This window comes from Artemia franciscana, chromosome 10 (genome assembly GCF_032884065.1).
Source record: "Artemia franciscana chromosome 10, ASM3288406v1, whole genome shotgun sequence".
NCBI lineage: Eukaryota > Metazoa > Arthropoda > Branchiopoda > Anostraca > Artemiidae > Artemia > Artemia franciscana.
The window spans coordinates 12,236,274-12,260,142 of NC_088872.1; the positions used below are offsets into that span (position 1 = coordinate 12,236,274).

The 23,869-nt window shown below is 34.7% G+C and overlaps 1 protein-coding gene across 5 annotated transcripts in view; it reads left to right on the forward strand.

Moving 5' to 3' along the window:
• LOC136031795 (rho GTPase-activating protein 7-like) overlaps positions 1–23,869 on the forward strand; it is a 259,438-nt gene that overhangs the window by 91,175 nt on the left and 144,394 nt on the right. For 3 of the 5 annotated variants that reach the window (XM_065711584.1, XM_065711585.1, XM_065711586.1), the window contains one exon: positions 14,938–15,021. The exons of 1 other annotated variant lie outside the window; for it this stretch is intronic. In XM_065711584.1, the coding sequence (XP_065567656.1) occupies positions 14,938–15,021 (84 nt within the window). The remainder of the gene's footprint in view (positions 1–14,937; positions 15,022–23,869) is intronic. One more of the 5 variants, XM_065711587.1, reaches the window with a different exon arrangement.

Sequence of the window (23,869 nt, forward strand, 5' to 3'; positions counted from 1 at the left end):
GAAATAAAAGTTCTAGTGCCTTTTTAAGTGACCAAAAAAATCGGAGGGCAACTAGCCCCCCACCCATGCTCATTTTTTTTCCAAAGTAGCCGGATCAAAAATTTTAGATAGCCATTTTGTTCAGCTTAGTCGAAAAATCTAATAACTATGCCTTTGAGGACGACTTAATCCCCCAAAGTCCCTGGGGGAAGGGCTGCAAGTTATGAACTTAGCCCATTGTATACATATAGTGTTGGTTATTGGGAAGTATACTGACGTATTCAGGGGGTAATTTTTTCTGGTGTTAGGTAGGTTGGGGGAGGGGTTACGTGAGATAATCTTTCCATGGAGGAATTTATCATGGGAGAAGAGAATTTCTATGAAGGGGGTCCTGGATTTTTCAGAACTATTTAGAAAAAACAATGAGGAATAAAAAAAAAGTATTTTTCAACTGAAAGGAAAAGTCACATTAAAGCTTAAAAAGAACAGAAATTGTTACGTATACGAGGGGTTTCGTCCCCTCCTCAATACCTCACTCTTTACGCTAAACTATTTTTAGTAATTTGAAAAGAACTATTTATTCTAATTAAACGGCCTTTGTGATTCAGGGGTCATTCTTAAAGAATTGGAACAAAATTTGAACTTCAGTATGAAGAGTGAGGTTTTTACGAAGGGGCGAACCTCCCTCATATATGTAATAGAAATATACGTATATAGAAGTTCAGGACGGTAGTTAATTTGTAAGTTACATATATTTATTACAAATAAAAACGTTCGTAAATAAAATTAAAAGTTCTAATGGCCTTTTTAAGTAACCAAAAAATTGAAGGGCAAGTAGGCCCCCTCCCCCGCCCCTTTTTCTCAAAATCGTAAGCCCAAAAAGTAAGATCAATATGCATATTTAGTTTTAATTATCATGTACGGTGAGCCAAAATCAAAACCTGCATTAATTCAAAACTTTCAGATATTAAACTAAAAAGAAAGTTTTTTTCAACTGATAACAAGGAACAACATTAAAACTTAAAGCGAACAGAAATTATTACGTATATGAGGGGGTTCATCCCCTACTCAATACCTCGCTCTTTACGCTAAAGTATTAGAAGAACTATTTATTCTAATTAGACAGCCTTTGTGATTCAGGGGTCATTTTTAACGAATTGGAACAAAACCCGAACCTTAGTGCATAGAGCGAGGTATTGACAAGGGGGCGAACCCTCCACATAATTAAAATACACGAACATAGAAGTTCGTTACGTAAGTTAATTTGTAAGTTATGCATATTTATTACTAATAAAAACTTTCGTAAATGGAATTAAAAGTTCTGGTGGCCTTTTTAAGTAACCAACAAAATTTGAGGGCAATTAGGCCCCTCCCCCGTCACTTTTTATCAAAATAAACCAATCAAACTTTGAGAAAGCCATTTAGTAAAAAAAAAAAAACTAAAATTAATGTGCAAATTCCGTTTTAATTATTCATGTACGGTGAACCAACACCAAAACCTGCATTAATTCAACGTTCAGAAATTAAGTAAAAAAACAAGTTTTTTTTAACTGAGAGTAAGGAGCGACATTAAAACTTAAAACAAACATAAATTATTCCGTATGTGAAAGGGGCTGTCCCCTCCTCAACGCCCCGATTTTTACGCTAAAGTTTGACTCTTGAACTCTACTTTTTAAAACAATAAAAACTTTAGCGCAAAGAGCTTGGCCTTTAATAGGGGACAGCCCCTTTCGTATACGAAATAATTTCTGTTGGTTTTAAGTTTTAATGTCGCTCCTTACTTTCAGTTAAAAAAACTTTCTTTTTTTATTTAATTGAAAAAAGACGATTTTTAATACGTCGCCGATAGAGCATAATCTTAGAGGCAGAGCAGAGCTAACAACCGTCTGTAGACCCTTTAACCCCATAAGAGTTAAGGCTTTGAATTTATTTTTAGCTTCCTTATTCAGATAATTTGCAATGGAAGCAGGAAAAAAAGGAAAAAAGACGGCTTTTTTTAAGGAAAAAAAGCCGCCATTCAGAATCGAAAAATGTCAGTGGTAATTATAAACTGTAATTGAAAATATTTAATATGTAAAAATATATATAAAATATGAAATATTTTATAATATAAAATATTAATTTAATATAAAATATTTAAATATTTAAATGTACATATTTAAATTAAATATAATATAAATATTAAATTAAATATAATATAAATATTGAAAATATAAAATATTTAAAGTTTAATTTATTTAAATATAATTAGTGCTCCTTTTTAGGTAGTGTTTAGTATAATTTTCCCAATATTCCAAGCTCAGGGTTGATATGTGGCTGCAGCCCTGTACAGAAGGTTCGTGGAGGATCTGCCACTAAAATTTGGCTGTCATGAAACCACACGGATTATGATGAGACGACGCTAACTATGATGAATATATAAAGATTTTTGCATATATTTGTGCAAGGGGTCCCTTAGACATAATATTTATTCAATAGTTCGCAAAAGGTAAACAACTTGAAAACTTGGTTTAGGCACAGCAAAGTCGTAGAAACTTATTCCTGGGTTGCGAGGGGGGAATAAAATAGCTAAAGAAAGCAAATCTTGCGAAAAGCGTTGGAAATATGGAGAAAATTGTAACCATTTTGATATTTTCAGAGAAGCCGGGAATGAAAAGTCCCTTGAGCAATAATGAGTAGCTTTGCGAGCACTCAAGGCAAATCGGAGGCACGGATAGAGACTCAAATGCAAGGATGAAAATAATTGAATCAGGGCTTGAGGTGGTAGAGCTTGGAGGGTGGCTGAGCTTGGAGGTTCAACCACTAGACTGTAAATGTAAATTGTGTTTATTTACGCCTAAGCAATTAAAACTACTATGCGTAAATTGAATGGCAATTTTAGGCGCCAACTCATCATCTGCTGGTGTCTGATTTAACTACAAGTTCAAGCAGTCATGACGCACCCTTACTATAGTTGGCTAAAGTTTTTGGATATGAGCCCTAAATTCTTGGCTTAACTTATAAACTCATTGTACAGTTATTACTGCTAGCCGTACTTATTCATTTTCTTCAGCTATTCATAAATAACACCTTCTGTGCGTGTCACGACAGGCATAGTAGGAAAGTATGCAAGTTGCAAAGAACTAATTTCATGGTCGGCCATACAAAATATGTTCATGCCATTCAAAATGGGACGGCATGGTATATTTATTATTTTTTTATTTTTTTTTGCAAATTAATATGGGGACCGGAACTAGTTGCAGGCTACATACTTACGTTTGGGTAGCCTGCAGTTAATCTAATAATTTGCTTCACAGCATGATATCGAGACCACCAGGGAAAGGAGATTTATATAGGACAAAAATAGATGAATATATTTTTTACGAATATGAACCAAATATTTTTAATTGATGAAACCAAATTGATTTGAAAAGGCGTACAGTACTTCCGTATTAGCCAGTGCACACTCGAGGTGTTGGTACTTTCGTATTAGCCAGTACACTCTCGAGATGTTTGCTGAATGTAAAATCTAATTAAACCAGTTTCATAGCCACAAAGACAAATGACGGGTGACAGAATGAATTGGGCCAATAAAATATAACAAAATATGATGAAAATATATCACTTTAGTTTATATAACAATATAATTTGGGTGATATATTTGCAAATTGGGAGGGGGGGGGGGTTAAATTAACCCAAACTTACGCCCACCCTCCCCACTTAATATGTAAACAAATAGCTCAAATTATACAAGTCCAATGCATTCTGTCACCCTTCATTTGTCTTTCTGGCTATGAAACTGGTTTTCTTAGATTTTACATTCAGCAAGCTTCTCGAGTGGGTACTGGCTAATACGGAAGTACCAGGCGTACTTTCGCATGCCTAAGTAAGTATTGGTTCGGGGATGTGCGCATGATTTTTTGTTTCCTCGAGATGAATTTGACAAAATCGTCAAATCAGCAAGATTGATCCGGTTTTCATCCGGATCAATCCGGTTTCCATGAAACCGGTTTCATGGTCTTTATACCAGACAATATTAGCTTCGGCTCGGTGGGAAACAACATTGTAGCTATATTTTAATTAAATATTTAGTTGGTATTTTGGTTAGGTTAGGTTAGTTTAGGTTACGTATTTAATATAATGTTGTCTGGGCGGCCCCGTTCAATAATTCTTTGTTGTAGTTTTCATAATTTCGTTGATAAAGTATTATATTTTCATCATATTTTGTTTTATTTCATTAGCATTAACCAAACTTCACTTTTTGACAGAACTTGAGTGTGGTGGCTATAAGATACAAGTACATAAACATTTTCTGGAATTATGAATCAGTCTTGCAACTACAGTAGAGAGAATAATGAGGACTTTTTTTTCCCAAGACAGTGAACCAACAAAACCTATTTGAATATTTCGTGAATATTTCGGCCCTATATCTAAGGGCCGTCTTCAGCAAAGAAAATAATAAACAATAAAACACTTACAATAAAAGTTTTCGGTTAAAAATCCATTCTTTTTCTTTATTTTAAATAGTCTTGGCGTTATTACTTCTTAACGAAAAGTTCAGCCAAGACTGTATGATAAAAGCTAACATTTTACAAGCTAAAAAGGTTCATTCATTGAACTAACTGTATTTATTAAAAATTGGAATAATTTCTTATTGTGATATTTGCCTTCTCTGCTGCTAATCTTGTAGTTCTTTTGGGATCGGGCTTGTTTTTATTCGTTCCTATTTTTGTTCTATTTTGAATTAGATTATTTTCTGTAATTAATTTTGTGTAGATAGGGTTGAGTGTAGTCCCTCTAAGACCCATTGTAGCTAGTACAAAATGACCTGCCTCAAACATTGGAAAATGGCTGTGCACTGCATTTCCGAAAATTCGGAAATGTCGGAATAATTTGGAAATTATTAAGCAGCTTTGACATAGTTTCCATGTATACTAGTATTGATGTTTCAAAATCTGATCAATTATTACAAAATAAACTGGAAAACAATTATCATCTAATCGAAGAGTCAGCGATAGGTCTAGACATTGATGTTCTCATGCGTTTGTCTAAATTATGTAACAAATATTCCATGCACTTCCAGTTTCGAGATTCATATTACAAACAGGTAAGGGGCCTTCCTATGGGAGCACCTCTATCAGGCCTACTCGCAAATATTTTCGTCGAGAATCTTGAAAGTTGGGCCCTGGATTCTTATTTTCTTAATCATGTGTTTTGGGGACGTTTCATGGACGATGTAATTTCAGTTTGGAATTATGGCGAAAGTGAATTTAAAGGTTTTCTAGAACATTTAAATACTTACGATAGAAACCTGCAATTTACTCTAGAGACCGAAACAGATGGAAAAATACCTTTTTTGGATGTATTGATAATACGCAGTTTGAATAAACTTGATTTTACGTTTTACAGAAAATCTACGCATAATAATAGATACCTTCACTTCAAATCTAACCATCCTCCACAGGTTAAAAGTGGATAGAGTACTTAATATCTGTTCAGAGCCGTATATTAGAAAAGAATTATATTTTATTACAGACATACTTTTTGGCAACGGGTACCCAATTTTGTCTCATAAATACTGTTATTGCTCAAAGATTAAAGATGCATTCTTCTAAAGCCTTAAATCCCACACCAGAAAACGATACGAATAATCCCACAAGCACGATTTACCTACCTTATATTCCGAATATTACTTCAAAACTGAAAAAAGTTTGTTTAAAAAACAATTTACGTGTTGTATTCACAAGTAATTTAAGCATAATGAATCTTCTCAATTCTGGTAAGGATAAAACCCCAGTTACTCGTCCAAGAGGGGTGTATCAAATACCATGTAGTTGTGGAAATTATTACATTGGTCGAACCCACCAAAATTTAGGAACAAGATTACAGCAACACAAAGAAAGTTCTGAAAAAGCATTAAAATCTAGAAATAACTCCATATCTTTCGATTCAGCTTTAAGCAATCATATTTTTGAAAATCCAAACCATTATGTTCTATATGACGAAACAATTCTAATTAGCAATGACCTAGGAATCAAACAAACTGTCCGCGAGGCAATCGAAATCAAACAAAACTTAAATAATAATACATCCCTAAATAGAGACTTGGGTGAATACACAGTCAACCCTATGTACACAAAATTAATTACAGAAAATAATCTAATTCAAAATAAAACAAAAATAGGAATGAATAAAAACAAGCCCAATCCCAAAAGAACTACAAGATTAGCTGCAGAGAAGGCAAATATCGCAATAAGAAATTATTCCAATTTTTAATAAATACAGTTAATTCAATGAATGAACCTTTTTCGCATATAAAATGTTAGCTTTTATCACACAGTCTTGGCTGAACTTTTCGTTAAGAAGTAATGATGCCAAGACTATGTAAAAAAAAGAAGAAAATAAATGGATTTTTAACCGAAAACTTTTATTGTAAGTGTTTTATTGTTTATTATTTTCTTTACTGAAGACGGCCCTTAGATATAGGGCCGAAATATTCAAATAGGTTTTGTTGGGTCACTGTCTTGGGAAAAAAAGTCCTCATTATTCTCTCTTCTGTAGTTGTATTATGGAAAGGCAGTGTGGTCTTCGTCATTATTTACATCAATCTTGCAGGTGTTGTAATTTTGATACACGGGCCTTAGGTCCCCATATAGGGCCTTATGCAGTAGAATTTAATCTAGGGGCTATTTTATTTTCGTCCATAAGCCTGTTGAAAATTTGGATTTGTTTAGCCGATCATCATGACAAAAAAAAAAAGAAAAAAACAACGCAGTTAATTTTGAGTAATTACGGTTTCAACTTACCAGGCGAAGGTGAGCAGGCTAAAATACTTACCAACTTACCAGGCTAAAATATCAGGGTGCTTATTTAAGGGAATTCTTGAGTAGGAGGATTAGAGTCAAGAAGAGGTGCGTTTTTAGTCCTAAAGTTGCAAATATTATGCGATCGTCTTTTTGACCAATCACAGGGAATTCCTCTGGCCCTCTTTGTTCTGGTAGATTTGTAAACGGGAGGAGGCTACACTATTGGCATTTTGTAATATTTATGAATCTGCTCATTCTTATTTCCTGCTGTCCCCAATCAATTCCGGCTGACGTGCTACTGTTAATCCATAGAGGTTAGACGGTTAACGGTGGTACGAATTGTAGAAAAAAAACACCCCTGATTTTTCGAAAGTCACCGTAGATGGTCCTGATGGTTTAGAAGGACTGATAACTGTCTATATATTGTAACTCAAAATTATGACAAATTAACAAAAACTTCTTTGCTTTGATCCTTTAATATCAAACTTAAATATCAGACAGTGATTGGCTGGAAGTTACCGACATTACTAATTATGTAAAGCAATATTTAAAAATGAACAAAAATTAATTACCTGCACGCTACAAACTCCAAGGTGAATGAATGAAGAACCCAAAGTAAACGAAAACCTAAAATCAGTGCCTTTCACTGGTCTAAAGCAGTGGCGGTTTCGGTCTCTCTTGCACCCAGGGCAAAATGTTAATTAGCACCCCCTTTCTGTCTCTCATAATATGTTCAGGCCGAATTTTAACAAGAATTTTATTTATTAACCAAATTATTCTCAGTTTATTGATTAATTAATTAATAATGTTTTTATTATTATTTTTCAAGTTATTATGTAAGTTATTTAATTATTATTCATTATTTTAACTTAATCATTTCAATTATTATTAAATTACTTTTTAATTTATTTTTACTTTATTAATTAGTTATTGTTTTATTAATTATTTTCATTTATTTAGTATGCTCTCTACTTTGTTTTAATAAAAATAAAAATTTACAAACTTACAAAATAATTATAACTGTTAGATTATTCATTTAAAATTTTGCGCCACTAAATTTTTGAGCCTGGGGCAGGTGCCACCTCTGTCCCTTCCCTAAGACCGCTTCCGGTCTAAAGACATTTTTCACGGCCATGGTCCTTATTTTATTATGTTTTTTTTTTCATGATTGATCAGTTCGCCTTTACGTTTATCATCCAATTAGCATAACAGTAATTGTAGAGGGCAGGGGGCTAAATGTCTATCAACCATTTATGGGGGGATTGAGAGGTGTAAGTGGAGTTGTAAAATTCGATCAAGTCGCCTAAAAGGCCTCATATCTAGGTTTTTTCAGAGTTAAATCTCTAGTGAGAAACTAGCTTTTAAATCATATTTCGAGTAGCTTTTTCCAAAATTTGGCTCAATTTAGTTACGAAAAACCAATCTTTCAAGATATATTGTTTTTTAAAGCCTTGACTCTTTAAGTTAAAAATATCTTTTTTTTTAAGTCTTATATTTGTGTTTTATTGTTATTTTAATACAAATACATTGAAAAATATGTAAGGATTTGTTTTAATTTATTGAAAATGAAGTTAATATTTGCTTTTGTTTTATTGTTAATGACATGTTAAGATTTGCTTTTGTTTTATGTTATGCCTCAGTAAATTCAAAATGCTATCTTCCTCCCTCCCTATCTTTATTTCGCCCTCTCTTTCTCCTCTCTCTTTCTTTTGAAATTTTAAGAGAGAAAATTAAATTTGGAATAAAAAATTTCTTTCAAAAAAGAACGAAAAATAAGGAAAACAGGCATTCCCCATGTAGTGTTGCGCCTCAGTAAATTCGCAATGCTATCTCCCTCCCTCCCTTTCTATCTGTCGTCTTCCTTCTTGCCTCTCTCTTTCTCTTCCCTTTAAAATTCCGAGAGAGAGAGGAAATTAATTTTGGAATTAGAAATGTCTTTCTAAAAGAGAATAAAAATAAGGAAAACAGGCATTCGATGTAACAAATGCTTAAAATGCTGCTTTTCGGCAATATCCGGTTCTTAGAAAATTGATTACTCTCACTCTTAGAAACTTGATTTACAAGATCCGTTCCGGAAGAACACACTTTGGGCCGTATTGAATATCAGTTGATGAGCTGATGTTTTAAACCGATTCCGGATTAGTTTGCGTGATATTTTAAAGCATTCATAAGGATTTTATTTGTATATAGGCTTAGAATAACCTCAGGTGATAATCACTGTACTATTTTCTTATCTACTTTCCTCTCCTTTTTTTTACCGATAGGTGAGATTTTTCATTCACAAGTTGTCAGTGAATCAAACAGTCTAATCAAAAAGCTACCCACTGCTCACGAAATTTTGCTTTTTTTTCTGGTTTTGAGAAGCCTGTCAGCTGTTAATGTTGAACTGTTGACCCAGGTTAGATTCGTTTGCGGACCCGGAAGCCCTATGTCCGAATATTGTAGGGGATCATCCCTTGCATAAAAAGCCTATAAAATCCCTACAGTCTCTATAGAATGTATTTTTTGTTTATAGCGAAATTAAGTGGGTTTTCTATCGGAGTAAGTCCAGATATTATTTTTTCTCGGTTTGGTAAACCATAATTATGGCTTTTTGACTTTTTTTAGTACCTTACCTTGGTACCATCAGCTGGAATTTTCTAGCATGCTTGTGATTTCATCACCGTTGGAAGGAGAGGGGGTTATGAAGGAGTTTATGAGTGGTTCATCAACGGATCCGTTTTTTATGGAACTTGGTATTAACCAAGTGACTGTTCTTATCTTAATGAAATTTGATGTTTGGAAGGATATCGTGTCTCAGAGCTGTTATTTTAAGTCCCGACCGAATCTGGTGACACTGGGGGGGGGGGGAGTTGGGAGGGAGAAACCTAAAATCTTGGAAAACACTTAGATTGGAGTGATCGGGATGAAACTTGGTGGAAAAATAAGCCCGAGTCCTAGATACATGATTGACATAACCGGAACGGATCGGATATCTTTGGAGTAGTTTGGGGGGGGGGTTAATTCTGAGAAATTAGAAAAAATGAGCTTTTAATTGTTTTAAAAAGTAGAATTGTGGCAAAGAGTCAAACTTTAGCGTAAAGAGCGAGGGATTGCGGAGGGGACAGCCCCTTTCGTATACGGAGTAATTTCTGTTCGTTTTAAGTTTTAAAGTCGCTCCTTACTTTCAGTTAAAAAAACTAGTTTTTTTATTTAATTTCTGAACGTTTTTGAATTAATGCATGTTTGATTTGGGCTATCCGCACATAAATTATTAAAATGAAATTTGTATATTAATTCTTTTTTTTGGCTAAATGGCTTTCTCTTTGTTTTGATCAGACGATTTTGAGAAATAAGGGGTGGGGAACGAGGCATAGTTGCCCTCCAATTTTTCGGTTACTTAAAAAGGCAACTAGAACTTTTAATTTTTAACGAACGTTTTTATTAGTAAAAAATATACGTAACTTATAAATTAGCAACTTACGAATTAAATTAGCAACTTAAGAATTAACTTACGTAACACACTTTTATATTCTTAGATTTTTATTATGTGTACGAGGGGATTTGTACCCTCGTTAATACCTCGCTCTTTACACTAAATCGCAAGTTTTAACCCAATTCTTTAAGAATGACCCCTGAATCAGAAAGGCCCTAGAATAAATAGTTGAAATTACTAAAAATACTTTAGCATAAAGAGCGAGGTATTTACCTCCTCCTAAATACCTCGCTCTTTATGCTAAAGTATTTTTAGAACCCCTCATATGCGTAATAATCTCTGTTCGTTTTAAGTTTCAATGCTACTCCTTACTTTCAATTGAAAAAAGTTTTCATGTTTTTTTTTTTCATTGTTTTTTTATAGTAATGCTAGAAAATCCTGCGCCCTTTTCGTTGAATTTTTCTTCCCCCATGACATATTCCTCCAAGGAAAGATCCTCCAACATAGCCCCCTCCCCTCAACCTCAGCCCCCCCCCCAAATCAAAAAAATCCCCCTGAAAACATCTGTACACTTCCCAATAACCATTACTATATTTAAACACTGGTCAAAGTTTGTAACTTGCAGCCCCTCCCGCAGGGATTGTGGAGGAGTAAGTCATTCCCAAAGACATAGTTATTATGGTTTTCGACTACGCAGAACAAAATGGCTATCTCAAGATTTTAATCCATTGACTTTGGGGAAACATAACAAACTTTTATATTCTTTTTTTATTATGTATATGAGGGGGTTTGTCCCCTCGTTAATACTCGCTCTTTACACTAAATCTTAAGTTGTGTCTCAATTCTTTAAGAATGACCCCTGAATCAGAAAGGCCGTAGAATAAATAGTTGAAATTACTAAAGATACTTTAGCATAAAGAGCAAGGTATTTAGGAGGAGAAAAACCCCTCATATGCGTAATAATCTCTGTTGGTTTTAAGTTTCAATGCTACTCCTTACTTTCAATTGAAAAAACCTTTTCATGTTTATTTTTTCATTTTTTTTTTTTATAGTAATGCTAGAAAATCCTGCGCCCTTTTCATTGAATTTTTCTTCCCCGTGACATATTCCTCCAAGGAAAGATCCTTCAAAATTCCACATTTTTGTAGATAGGAGCTTGAAATTTTTGCTATAGGGTTCTCTGATATGCTAAATGCGATGGTGCGATTTTCGTCTCGCGACGGTGCGATTTTAGGGGGTGTTTCCCCCTATTTTCCAAAATAAGGCAAGTATTTTCAGGCTTGCAACTTTTGATGACAAAGACTAAATTTGACGAAACTTATATATTTAGAATCAGCATGAAAATTTGATTCTTTGATGTATCTTTTAGCATCAAAATACCGCTTCTTAGAGTTTCGTTTACTATTGAGCCAGGTCGCTCCTTACTACAGTTCGTTATCACGAACTATTTGATTAAGCCTCTGATTTTCCTTTTAAATCAATCTGTTGATTCTTAGAATTTTGTTAGAGCTCATACCATATGATCTCTTGGCTCTTAGCTCTTCTTGGCTCGTCACAAGTGCCATATGAGCTCTTAGCTCTTGTTGTTTCTTTTTGCTAAAAATTTTCTTGTAGCAGTAAATATAAAAACTAAAATATATACAAAAATATATATAATATATAATAAAATATATAAAATATAAAAACCCTCTTGCCCTCAGGGAGTAAAATCCGAATCTAATAAATCGAGAATTTTGATGGGAATGCTGATGTTAATTTAAACCGTATTATTTGAGAGTATTAATTACACCTAAGTGATTTAATTTGTTTCATGTATTTTACCTATAGGAATTTTTATGTTTCAAGGACGAGTCTCGTTCAGGATATAGTTTGAAGCCAGCCCTCTTTCCTAATGACATAGAAAATCATAGATGACATGGAATCATAAATGACATAGAAGCAATTTTTTCCTTGAAACAAGGAAAACTAATTTATACTTGCATCAGAGTTTTGATATTTTATTAAGCTTTTGATGTGCCAAGAATGCAGTTTATTCTATACAGCTCGGTGTTAAACGGTGCAGTTTATTCTATACAGCTCGGTGTTAAACGGTGCAGTTTATTCTATACAGCTCGGTGTTAAACGGTGCAGTTTATTCTATACAGCTCGGTGTTAAACGGTGCAGTTTATTCTATACAGCTCGGTTCGTACTGATTTTGAATTCAATAAGTATTTTTTTTTTTTTACCTCAAATTGGAGTTTAAGGTTTAAACCCCGGCCGTATCCGGCTTAAGCCTAAATTTCAGCGCAATTTATTGTTGTAATGAATGTAGGTATTTCTAATGTCATACAAGAAAATGTACAAAAGGCAAATAGAAAGGGGTGAATTAGGACTTTTTTGAAAAGTACATGAAACTTGTTATTTGAAAAGAATTTAGGCCATTTCTTATGCTTCATTCCCTTTGATTTTGGGAAAAACTGCCAAAACCGGGTTTGATTCCTTCAGTTAATGAGAATTCGGTTTAAAAAAAGCTTGAGTGGTATTTTGTTTGATTGTTTTCTTGATTTGCTGATGTGTTTTATTTGATTGAAAATTAATATAGCTTTTCAGATGATGTAATTGAAATATCCCTACCCCTGCGTGGGACATAGGGACGTCAAATCGTTGGAACTTCTATGAAATATAAGTGTAGGCTGCATAGGCTATCTCAATTTTTTAATACTTTTGCACTAATCGTGTATTATCACCAGCTCTACCCGACCCTATATGAAAGAAAAATTGTGTTTGTGTCCGCTCAAGTTCTGTCTAGGTAGGAAGTACACCACGCAGGGGTGTTCTTCCACCTACTAAGGATATTTTAGTTAAAACAATGTTTTTTAGGATTATCACAAATTTCGTCCTTTCGAAGGTTTTCTGGTTTTCCCGTAAGAGGCGGGGGTATCTCCCAAGGGCTTCTTCAGCAGATACTTTTGATAGCCAGAATTATAGCGCTTAAGGAACACAAATTGGCTTTGATTTGAAGACTGATTAATGCGGTGAAAAAGTAATATATTGTTTATACGTGTTCACGACTACAGGCTTGTAAATGCGAATTCACACGTAAATATGCAAATCAACTAATCTCGCCAAAGATGGTAGGTATGGTAGGTTTTCTAAACCTAATAAGAGACAATAAAAACCAGTATATTTTTTGTCACTTGACGATAATTGCAAAATATTCACTTTTTGATTCTATAATTGGCGAAGACAAGGTCACTTGTTGCAGATGTGATACTGCTGTACAGCCATTTTTGATTGCTATATAACATTCAATCATTGGGCTCCTGGCAATTCGAGCGTTGTCAAGTAGAACTTACAAATGTTCGACCTCTATATCACAAGCATCAAAATCTAGTCAAGCATATATCTAGCAGTTTTTAGTATTTTTTTTTTTTTTTTTGCCAACATTGGAGGAGTTCAAGTCTTTTAAAGTCTTTGATACAAATTTATTCCTTTTGACATGACATTTATTGACATATTGACATGACATTTATTCCTTTGTTGACATTCCTTTATTGACATGACATTTATTCCTTTGACATTTGACAATGAGTCAGCTAGGTGTCCTTAATAGTTCACGTTTCTGGTGGGAATCCCTTTTTTCTTTATCTAGTAACATTCCACTGGGGATCACCAAATCATTTCATCTGATCGCCGAGAAACTTTAAGAAGTTGTTAAGCACACTTTTGGTATGAAAAGTAGGTATAAAAATTCAAAACATTATCGTGATTTCGATTTATGGACTCGATTCCTCAGCGAAAGGAAATTGTCGGAGGAGGGTGGGGCTTTCCATGGGAGGTATTTTCACTAGGAGGATGGTCCGCGGGGGGAATTTTTTGTGGGAAATTCTCAAATACTTAAATATAAAGTGTGATCGTTATTAATACGCGGGGGGACTTTTTTGTGGGAGAGGAATTTTTGCGGAAGAAAATTTCCTCGGGGGAAATTTCTGGGGTAATTTTCTTTTGAATTTTCATTCTTCAAGATTGCAGCGGCGCACCATGGATAAGTAGTGTATATATATATGTATATATATATATATATATATATATATATATATATATATATATATATATATATATATATATATATATATATATATATATATCGAACAAGCGTAAAAAATAACGTGAAAAAGCGAACGAAAGACGAAATTAAAATCATAAAATTTTGACATTTTGGCAAGATGGCTCCCTTTTGTACACACCTGGCTGATTATAGGCACTATATGGCCCTCCAAGATTAGTTTCTAGTTGGAATGAGCCTCCGTGAAATTAAAGATATTCAGTTTAAAAACTACTGGCACATCGCCAGTAGAGTGCCTATAGGCTCCTTGCAGTTGATTTCGTTATGCCATTATTTTCAAATAATTTTGACATAAATAATCACCCAAGAAAATTTACTCCATATGCGCCTGTGTAACTGTAACTAGCAATTTTATCAATATGGCTAACCAGAGCTTTTCTAAAGGGGATTGAACTAGTGCAGCCAGGATAAGCCCCGTCCTAAAACTCTCTTATTGCGTTAATGGGAACTGTCACATCAATTAATTTGGTCTGAAAATTTGGCCCCAGAGCTAAATTTCTAAACATTTAACCCGTTCGTGAGTGACTATTAATATCACTGTCTAAAATTTTGAATTATCATTGTCTATTCATTTATTCTTCTTTTATTTAGCTAATTAAGAGGTCATAAGAGTCAAATTGATTCTAGATACTATAATAATGTTTCATATTAGCAGGCTGTCATTGAACTTAATCTGACTGATTCAAACTCTCAACATCACTTGGCCCAAAGTCAAAACTCAACAGCTAGCAATGTGGTGAGTCATTTTTTGATATAAAGTGTATAAAAGGAATGAGTCTTACGCGCATGTCATAAACTATTAGGAGAATCATTCTGTTGAGCCTAGAACAGCCTAGAAACGATATTTTGCTGTTTCATTCATTTTGTGGGTATACTTATACACTGGGTAGGTATACACACATGAATTTCTTCTAGAGCGGCCGGCATTTTCATTTATGGAAAACACTTAAAATAGGCAGAATCAATATATAAATATTGCTTGAATGGTCTCTATATCTTTTAGACAAACCTCAAAGCCCCTCTTCAAGGTTGGTATAAAGAAGGAGGGGGAGGTAAAGATACGACCCCCTTCCACACCCAGAAACTAAAAATAGCAATAAAAACAGGGGGTTATGGCGTATCTACCGAACACCAAACGCCCTAGCTTTACAGAAGATTGAGTAAATTCCTTAGAGAGGTTTTTGAAATAGCGTATGATTTCACGAATACAATACATGTTTAGTGTATGAGGCAAAATGTTGTTTTTGGAAATTTCCAAAACATGTTTCGAAAATTTCCAATTTTTTTTTATTGAATTTTCTATGTTAAAAGAAGCTAGCGTATATCCGATGAATCTTTCCTAGCACCAATTCATTCCGCGCTACGATAAACGTTCGGTTGCAGTCATCGTTTTTTTTTTCTTTTGATTGTAGCCACGACTCTCCGCCCACTATTATTATGTTTTCCAAAAACGTTCATTGTGCACCCGTGAATCTGTTATGGTATATCCTGCTGTGTTTCGGCAAAAAAAAAGAAAAACAAAAAAACAGCTTTTCCGGCAAAATTGAAACCCGTTGGCTGCAGCTTCTACCCATAGAGAGAAAAAAGTAGAGGTCGGATTTGGAAAAATTTCACATATCGCTGTTAACCTGGAATCACATAATTCTGGATTCACATTATCTTGAAATTAAATAAATAGCGAAAAATATGGCTTTCATTCGTTGTTCTATCTCTGTGTTTACTCGACAGCTTCCGGGAGAAAATTTTGGCCCAAGCTAAATAACTACATTTTTAAGCGACGTGTGATCCGAGCTTAAATCTTAAATGCCCTTGGTTAGAAGGACGGTCACGCTGGCTTACTTTGGAGAGTTTGAGCCGTTTTCAGCTAGAACAGCCGTTGGTCGCCAAGTTTGATTTAGTGATTTCACGATTACTCCAGGTCACATATAAATCCCATAGATCATATAAAAATTTGTTCTAAAAATTCTCAGGCGAATCTCCTTCAGTTAATGAACTCTCTCTGCTAAAAGGTAAAAAATAAGTCAGTCAGAAATCTTGACAATATCTAAATAGCGCGTCTCACTTCAAAATATCAATTTCATTTAATTGTTTTTCTTGGCATGTCTGTTATTTACGTTAACCTCATCTCAGTATTTTGTTTATTTTGTCTCACCGCAGAAGATCTGTGGTCTCTCAAAAGGTTTCATGGTCCCGAAAAGTAATTTCCTATAGATTTATACTGGGACAGGTCACAGCTTGTAAAGAAGATGCTGAATTGCCTGTATAACAGAAGATAAAATCGGAACGTATATTGTATTGTGGCTGCAAGATAAAAAAATCTCACCTCGTATAACAGGAAAAACAGACGATATAATTGATTGTTCAGGAGGCGGTAAAAACTAATTTTTTTGACGTTTATTCGCAGAAGTCTTTACGGTGGAGTTTGTTTTTACAACCAGAGGATGTGAAACGGAAAACTCCGATAGTTAGAAAATTTTGATGAAAAGAGAAAAAAATGGCAATAAAATTGGCGATTGAAAAACCAGGCGATGCAATTGTTCAAGAGGCGATAAAGGTACTCCCATACAATCCAGAACACATTCGAGAAGTTTGCTCAGTTGAATCAGCAAAAAACCGGTTTACCATTCTGTATTCGGAGACAATTAGCTTAGGTTCACTAAAATAACTACGTTGTAGCTATTTTTAATTGAATATTTAATATGTAGAGTTGGTATTTTGGTTTGGTTATGTTAGTTTATGTATTTAATATAATGCGTTCTGGGTGGCGTGCTTTACGAAATTCTAAGTTTTAGTTTCCATAATTTGTTACTAAGGTATTATATTTTCATCATATTTTGGTATATCAAGCAGTTCGTGATAACGAACTGTAAGTAAGGAGCGACCCGGCTCAATAGTAACCGAAACTCTCAACAACAGAATTTTGATACCAATAGATGTCTAAGAAAAATGAATTTTTTGTTCTGATTTCAAATACCTAAGTTTCATAAAGTTTAGTCTTATCCACCAAAGGTTACGAGTTTGAGATAATTTACCCTATTTTAGAGAAAAGGGGAAAATACCCCCTAAAAGTCATTGAATCTTAACGAAAACGAAAGTCAGTTTCTTAACGAAAGTCACACCATCAGATTCAGCGTATCAGGGAACCCTCTTGTAGAGGCTTCGAGCTTCAATCTGCAAAAATGTGGAATTTTGTATTTTTTGCCAGAAGAAACATCACGGATGTCTGTTCATTTTTTTTTCAGGGGTGATCGTATCGATCCAGTGGTCCTAGAATATCTTGTGAGGGCTCATTCGAACGGAAATTAAAAGTTCTAGAGCCCTTTTCGATGACCATAAGGATTGGAGGGCAACTAGGCCCCCTCCCCCGTCCTTTTTCCCCCAAAATTTTCCGATTAAAATTTTTAAGTGACCATTTTGTTCATCATAGTTGAGAAGCCAATAACTATGCCTTTGGATATGGGTGGCAAAGGGTGGCAAGATTTGGTAGCTTTTCTAGCAACACTAGAATTAATTTCAAATATAGTGAGCAACATAAAACTAAGTTCTTCTCGTTCAGACATGAATACAGAAGGATTTTTAGATCTGAACCCCCCCCTTACTCCCGAATATATCCTGATTCTTCATATAATTCGATTATGGTGATTTGAAAGCGTTATTTGGCATGTTTTTGTCGAACTTGAATTTGTAACCCATGCACTTAAACTAAACAAATCATACCTATGGGATCAATTTTGTTTTACTCTATTTCAAGTGATTCTCAAGATATGATAAGTCATAGTTTTTTTCAAAAATGTGTTATATCCCTTTTTCATGCACCAAGGGTGCTACTTACAAGGGAGTGGTTAAGAGGGTAATTCCACAGCACTACTCCTTAGATTTTTAACTCCTCTCAGATTTTGGAAAATACCCTTTTGTGTATTTTTTTTTGTAAATATAAAAAAGTAATGAAATTGTCCCCCCTCTTACATTTTAAGAACACATTTTGTGTCTCCATTTAAAAAATGAAACAAATCCTTGTCACCCTCCTATATTTCCGTGAATTGGTATCCCTTTCATACATAGAAATATTTTGAAATCGAAATTTTGAAATTAAATTCTTTAACCGTACCTGGAATGCCTGGAAAAAGAAAACTTGAATAGCAGTCAGAAAACCCGAAATGCACCTCTTGATCTTTTCTGTTCTCCTGTGAAATTTATCTGTGCGTCGTGTAGATGAATTGGTCTGTTTTCATTCCATCTTGGATTCGGTAAGAATTACCCTAAATTTTTGTCATAGCCATAATAGTATATGTGCTGTGCACTTTGCTTCCATATATAGAAATATGCAAGTCAGTAAGCTGGCCATTATGTTTCACTGAGTAATACAAAATACCTGTCGGTATTTATCAGTGAAAACCATCAAAAGATTCACAATAGCTTTTATTTGTTCTCTCTAAGGTCAAACACATACGGGGGTCCTCAATGATAAGATACTACTGGGCTGAGAAACGTCGATATCAATTTGCTTCTTATCATATCAGTGAAAACGGCTGATGTTGCGGAAATTATGACAATTGCAATAATATTTACATCAGTCATTGAAGGACTAATGGTTTTTGCGCGGCTGGAATGCCTGTATGAAGATGACTATGGAGATCGTGCCCTCATATGATAAAAAAAAATAGTAAGAGTTTCCTGTTGGAAGCAAAAACAAACAATCGAAAAAATTGGATTTCATATGGTCATGCTCTCCTCCTGTTTTATGTTCCTCCTACTACTAGGAAAACTGCGCTGTGGTCGCTGAGGCCACATATTTTCAATATAAACATCAACCTCACTTCGTCATCCGGCTGGTGCTTACCTGTTTTATCAGTGTTTCTAACATAACAGAGTGGAAAGTTAGGAATATTGGCTGAATCTAAGTTTTTCGGACCCTCTTATAGGATGTTGAATGTAAGCGCACAGCGCTAAAGAGCTGTGTGACAGACCCGTTCCGGCCTCACCTCTAGAGATTTTTCTATAACAGGGCCTAGCCATAGTGCTAAAGGGGACAAACCCAGAAGAATTGCCTCAAGATCTCTACCGGCTTGCTTGATAGGCTCCTTATTTTTGGGAGATGGCAAGAGGTAGTAAAAACGTTTGATCTCCTACCCACTTCCATCATTGAATTTTGCAGCAGTTGGGAAACAGTTTCATTGTGGTTGGGTCCTTAATTGTTTTAAACAGGGGGGGGGGAGGGCATGTAAGAGAAAAGTTTGTAGGAAATGTTTTTTTAAGGACATGTTGTCATATAGGTTTCCAGATTTCACAGAGAGAGGTGTCTTGACCCCAAACTTTTCTGAGCAAAAAGATGATTTTCCTTCTTGTACAGGCTAAGGGATTTTCCTTGTTGTTCAAGCCTATGGGCTGTGAGTTTCTCGTAAAGCGTTTTCGGCCAAGGCAATTCCAATGATGTACTTTTTGTTTCAATCTGACGCCATTTTTAGGGGTTTCGGGCTGTTTTTTGCTACTATGGGCCATGTTTGTCCGTCACTAGATAGCATCTACCGTTGCAACTTTGAGTGGGCTATGCCACTATGTATAAGAGAAGGGTATTGGCAGAAGACGAAAGAAATAATAAATTTAGCATAATCAAGAGGTTGACCACTGATGATTGCCAAATTTCCGGAACTCATCAATCTTCATTTTCCGTTCATTGTTTCTTCTCTCCTCCGTAATGATTTATGTTTACATCAAGTTCCTGTTTACTTGGTATTCCTGTGAGAAACACATCTCGGGTGTAAGTTTGAATGAATGACATAAGGCTGGAAAGTATCACATTTTTGACAAGAATATTGAGCCTGGTTTTGGGCTTTATGAGGACTTGGAATTTCCTCTTCGAAAGGACATGTGGTGGCTGTGGTTGGAATTTTTGTTTTCTTAGTTTTGCCTCAGACAACTTCACAGTTTTTGTTTGCATATTTTGTCCGGGAATAGTCTGAGGAATTGCCAATTCGAATAAGTTTTACTCTGTGATTTAAAAAGGGGGGGAAAATAAAATTATTCAGCTATAATATTTCGTGGGTTTTTTTTAACAAATTTTGGAAGCATTTTCCGTATGAGGTTTTTACGACAGGGCAAAATAATAATAGAAATAAAATATGAAAAATTTGATTTCCAATTAACATATTCCAATATACAGAAACAGGATCAGACGGTGTGAATACAACTGTCAATATGGTTAATGAATTTTCCCCGTGATGACAGTGGACTGACCTCCTCCTCCCTGTATAAAATTGGTAGGGCCTGAGCAAAAATTGTTAATATCTGTCCAGAGAATCTGGTTTTCTTTAGAAACAGACTTTAGCTTACTAATGAGTGCAATGACTCAGAATCAGAGGGTACCAATCAAGTTTATCTCTTCTTCTGAAATAAACACCACAATAACAAAATTCTGGATGTAATATCAGGCTGTACAAAAATTTTGCTGAGTATTTTTCTTTTCTTTTTTTAATTTGTATTATTTCGCATTTTAAAGTAACTGTTATTGAAAAATACGCAAAAAAATAATGCAGTAGCCAAAGAATAGGGACTTCTCCTGAAACTTCATCTAGCATAAGATTCTTCAAAAATATAGGCTAAAACCTGTTCAAAATTAACATAAAAGATGCCTAAAGTCCTGATTCTGTGTAAATTAAATAAAAAATAAGTTTTTTTAACCGAAAGTAAGGAGCAACATTAAAACTTAAGAGGAATAGGAATTATTCTGTAGATGAAAGAGGCTGTCCCCTCCTCAACGTCCCGCTTTTTACACTAAAGGTTTTTATTGTTTTAAAAAGTAGAAGTGTGACCAAGAGTCAAACTTTAGCGTACAAAGCGGAGCGTTGAGGAGGGGACAGCCCCTTTCTTATACGGTATAATTTTTGTTCGTTTTAAGTTTTAATGTTGCTCCTTACTTTCAGTGGAAAAAAACTTGTTTTTTTTTAATTTCTGAACGTTTTTGAATTATAGGTTTTAATTTTGGCTAGTCGCACACGTATTATTAAAATGAGATTTGCATATTACTTTTTGCTTCTTTTGGCTAAATAGCTTTCTCATAGTTTTGATCGGACGATTTTGAGAAAAATGGGGCGGGAGAGGGGTCTAGTTGCCCTCCAATTTTCAGGTTACTTAAAAAGAACACTAGAACTCTTAATTCTATTTACAAACATTTTTACTAGTGATAAATATATGTAACTTACGAATTAACTTACGTAACGAGCTTCTATATTCGTATATTTTTATTACGATTTGAGAATTTTGGGAAAAAATATTTTGGAAAAAAGGGGGTGGGGTAGAGGTCTAGTTGCCCTCCAATATTCAGGTTACTTAAAAAGGAAACTAGAACTCTTAATTCTATTGAAAAACATTTTTATTAGCAATAAATATATATATAACTTACGAATTAACTTACGTAAAGAACTTCTATATTCGTATATTTTATTACGTATATGAGGAGGGTTTGCCCCCTTTTCAATACTTTGCTCTTTATACTGAAGTTAGAATTTTGTTCCAATTCTTTAAGAATGACCCCTGAATCACAAAGGCCGTTAAATTAGAATAAATAGCTCTTTTGAAATTACTAAAAAATACTTCAGTGTAAAGAGCGAGGTATTGACAAGGGGAAGAAACATGTCATATACTTAATGATTTCTGTTCGTATTATGTTTTAGTGTTGCTCCTTACCTTCACTTGAAAAAACTTGTTTTTTTATTTAATTTGTGATTGTTTTTTTTTTCAATAACGCTGGAATATCCAGCGCCCCCTTCACGGAAATTTTCTTCCCCCATGATAAATTCCTCCATGGAAAGATCCACCCATGTAACAACGCAGAGATGCAAAATTTAAAATAAATAATCTAACAGTTATAATCATTTTCTAATTTTTGAAATTTATTTTTATTAAGATAATGTGGAGGGTGTAGTTAAATAAATGAAAATCATTAATAAACTATTAATTAATTTACAAAAATAATAAATAAAGAATAATAATATAAAAATAAGTTGTTTGTTTGTGTGTCTGTCGACTGACTTCATGTTTGTGTGTCTGTCGACTGACTTCATGTTTGTGTGTCGACTGATGTCATGTTTGTCGACTGACGTCATTATAAGGATTGAGCTGTCGTCATGAAGTTGTTTGTCGACTGACGTCATGTTTGTCAACTCATGAAATTACAGACCGGGACACCGGGACACAAATGACGACCGGGACACAGGGAATGTAAATGACGACCGGGACCAGGGAATATAAATGACGACCGGGACACTCAAAGAGAAATTACAGACTGGGACACTGGGACACAAATAACGACCGGGACACTGGGAATGTAAATGACGACCGGGACACAGGGACACAACTACAACGGGGACGCCGGGGGGCACAGGGGCGATATATAAATGACGACCGGGACACAGGGAATGTTCGAAGAGAAATTACAGACCGGGACACTGGGACACAAATGACGACGGGGACACTCAAAGAGAAATTACAGACTGGGACACCGGGACACAGGGACACAACTACAACGGGGACGCCGGGGGCACAGGGGGATATATAAAACAGCAAAGAATGTTGTATATTCGCAAGTTTTACGTAGTTAAAAACATATGTATATCTATTTATATTAACAGGTGGAACACAGGGACACAACTACAATGGCGCGTAACGACTTGCGCGCGAGGGGGGCTTGGGGGGGGGGGTGCGAAGTGCCCCCACCAACTAGGTGTTGGGGTGGCGCGAAGCGCCACCCTAACATCTAGTAAAGAATAAATATAATTGATAAATAAAAATTAAATAAATTAATTATAATGAAATAATTCAAATAGTAAACTTACGAAATTAAATCTTAAATTAATTAATTAATAAATTGAAAATGATTTTGTTTAAATGTCAATTTTGTTAAAATTTGGCCTTAACATTTTTCGGGAGTTAGGAGGGAGGGAGGCGCTAATCAAGATTTTTCCCAGGGCGCAATAGAGGCCAGAAACGCTACAGCTCTGAAACAGCCACCGACAGACATGACTCAAATTTAATTTGGCAAATATTTGTGTATGTACAATTATGTTCATTTTGCTTTTTTAGCTCTGTTTTTGTTAGTAGTTACGACAATTTTCATGTTAACAGAGAAAGCCATAAATTAGTTTCTTCTTCCTGCTGAAAAAATTCAGTATGTTATCAGGGGGGGATTTTCACTCATGGGGAGGGCTTAAAATAGAAAAAAGGCTTAATGTATGACAGTATTCTTAAACTTCTAGAAAGGAATGGTTGTAATTTTACCCAAAATTTTAAATTCAGGACAAAAATGAACGACATTCTCAAAATAACTTATAACACTAAATCATGGCATAGCACTTAAAAAAAAGAACGGACAACGAGGTGTGAACACGACAGCCACAATATCATCATTTTTCCTTAGATTTAGTTTTTTCCTGCTGTTACTCTCTGAAGTTAGCCGATTGGGAAGCAAACCCTACATCTGCACCACACTCATTACAAATCTTCTATATGGTGTGTATTATTGACATTTAAATTTATTAACTTAAATTTATTTTTCTCAACTCATAGCCAACGCGAATTCCTGTATCTTA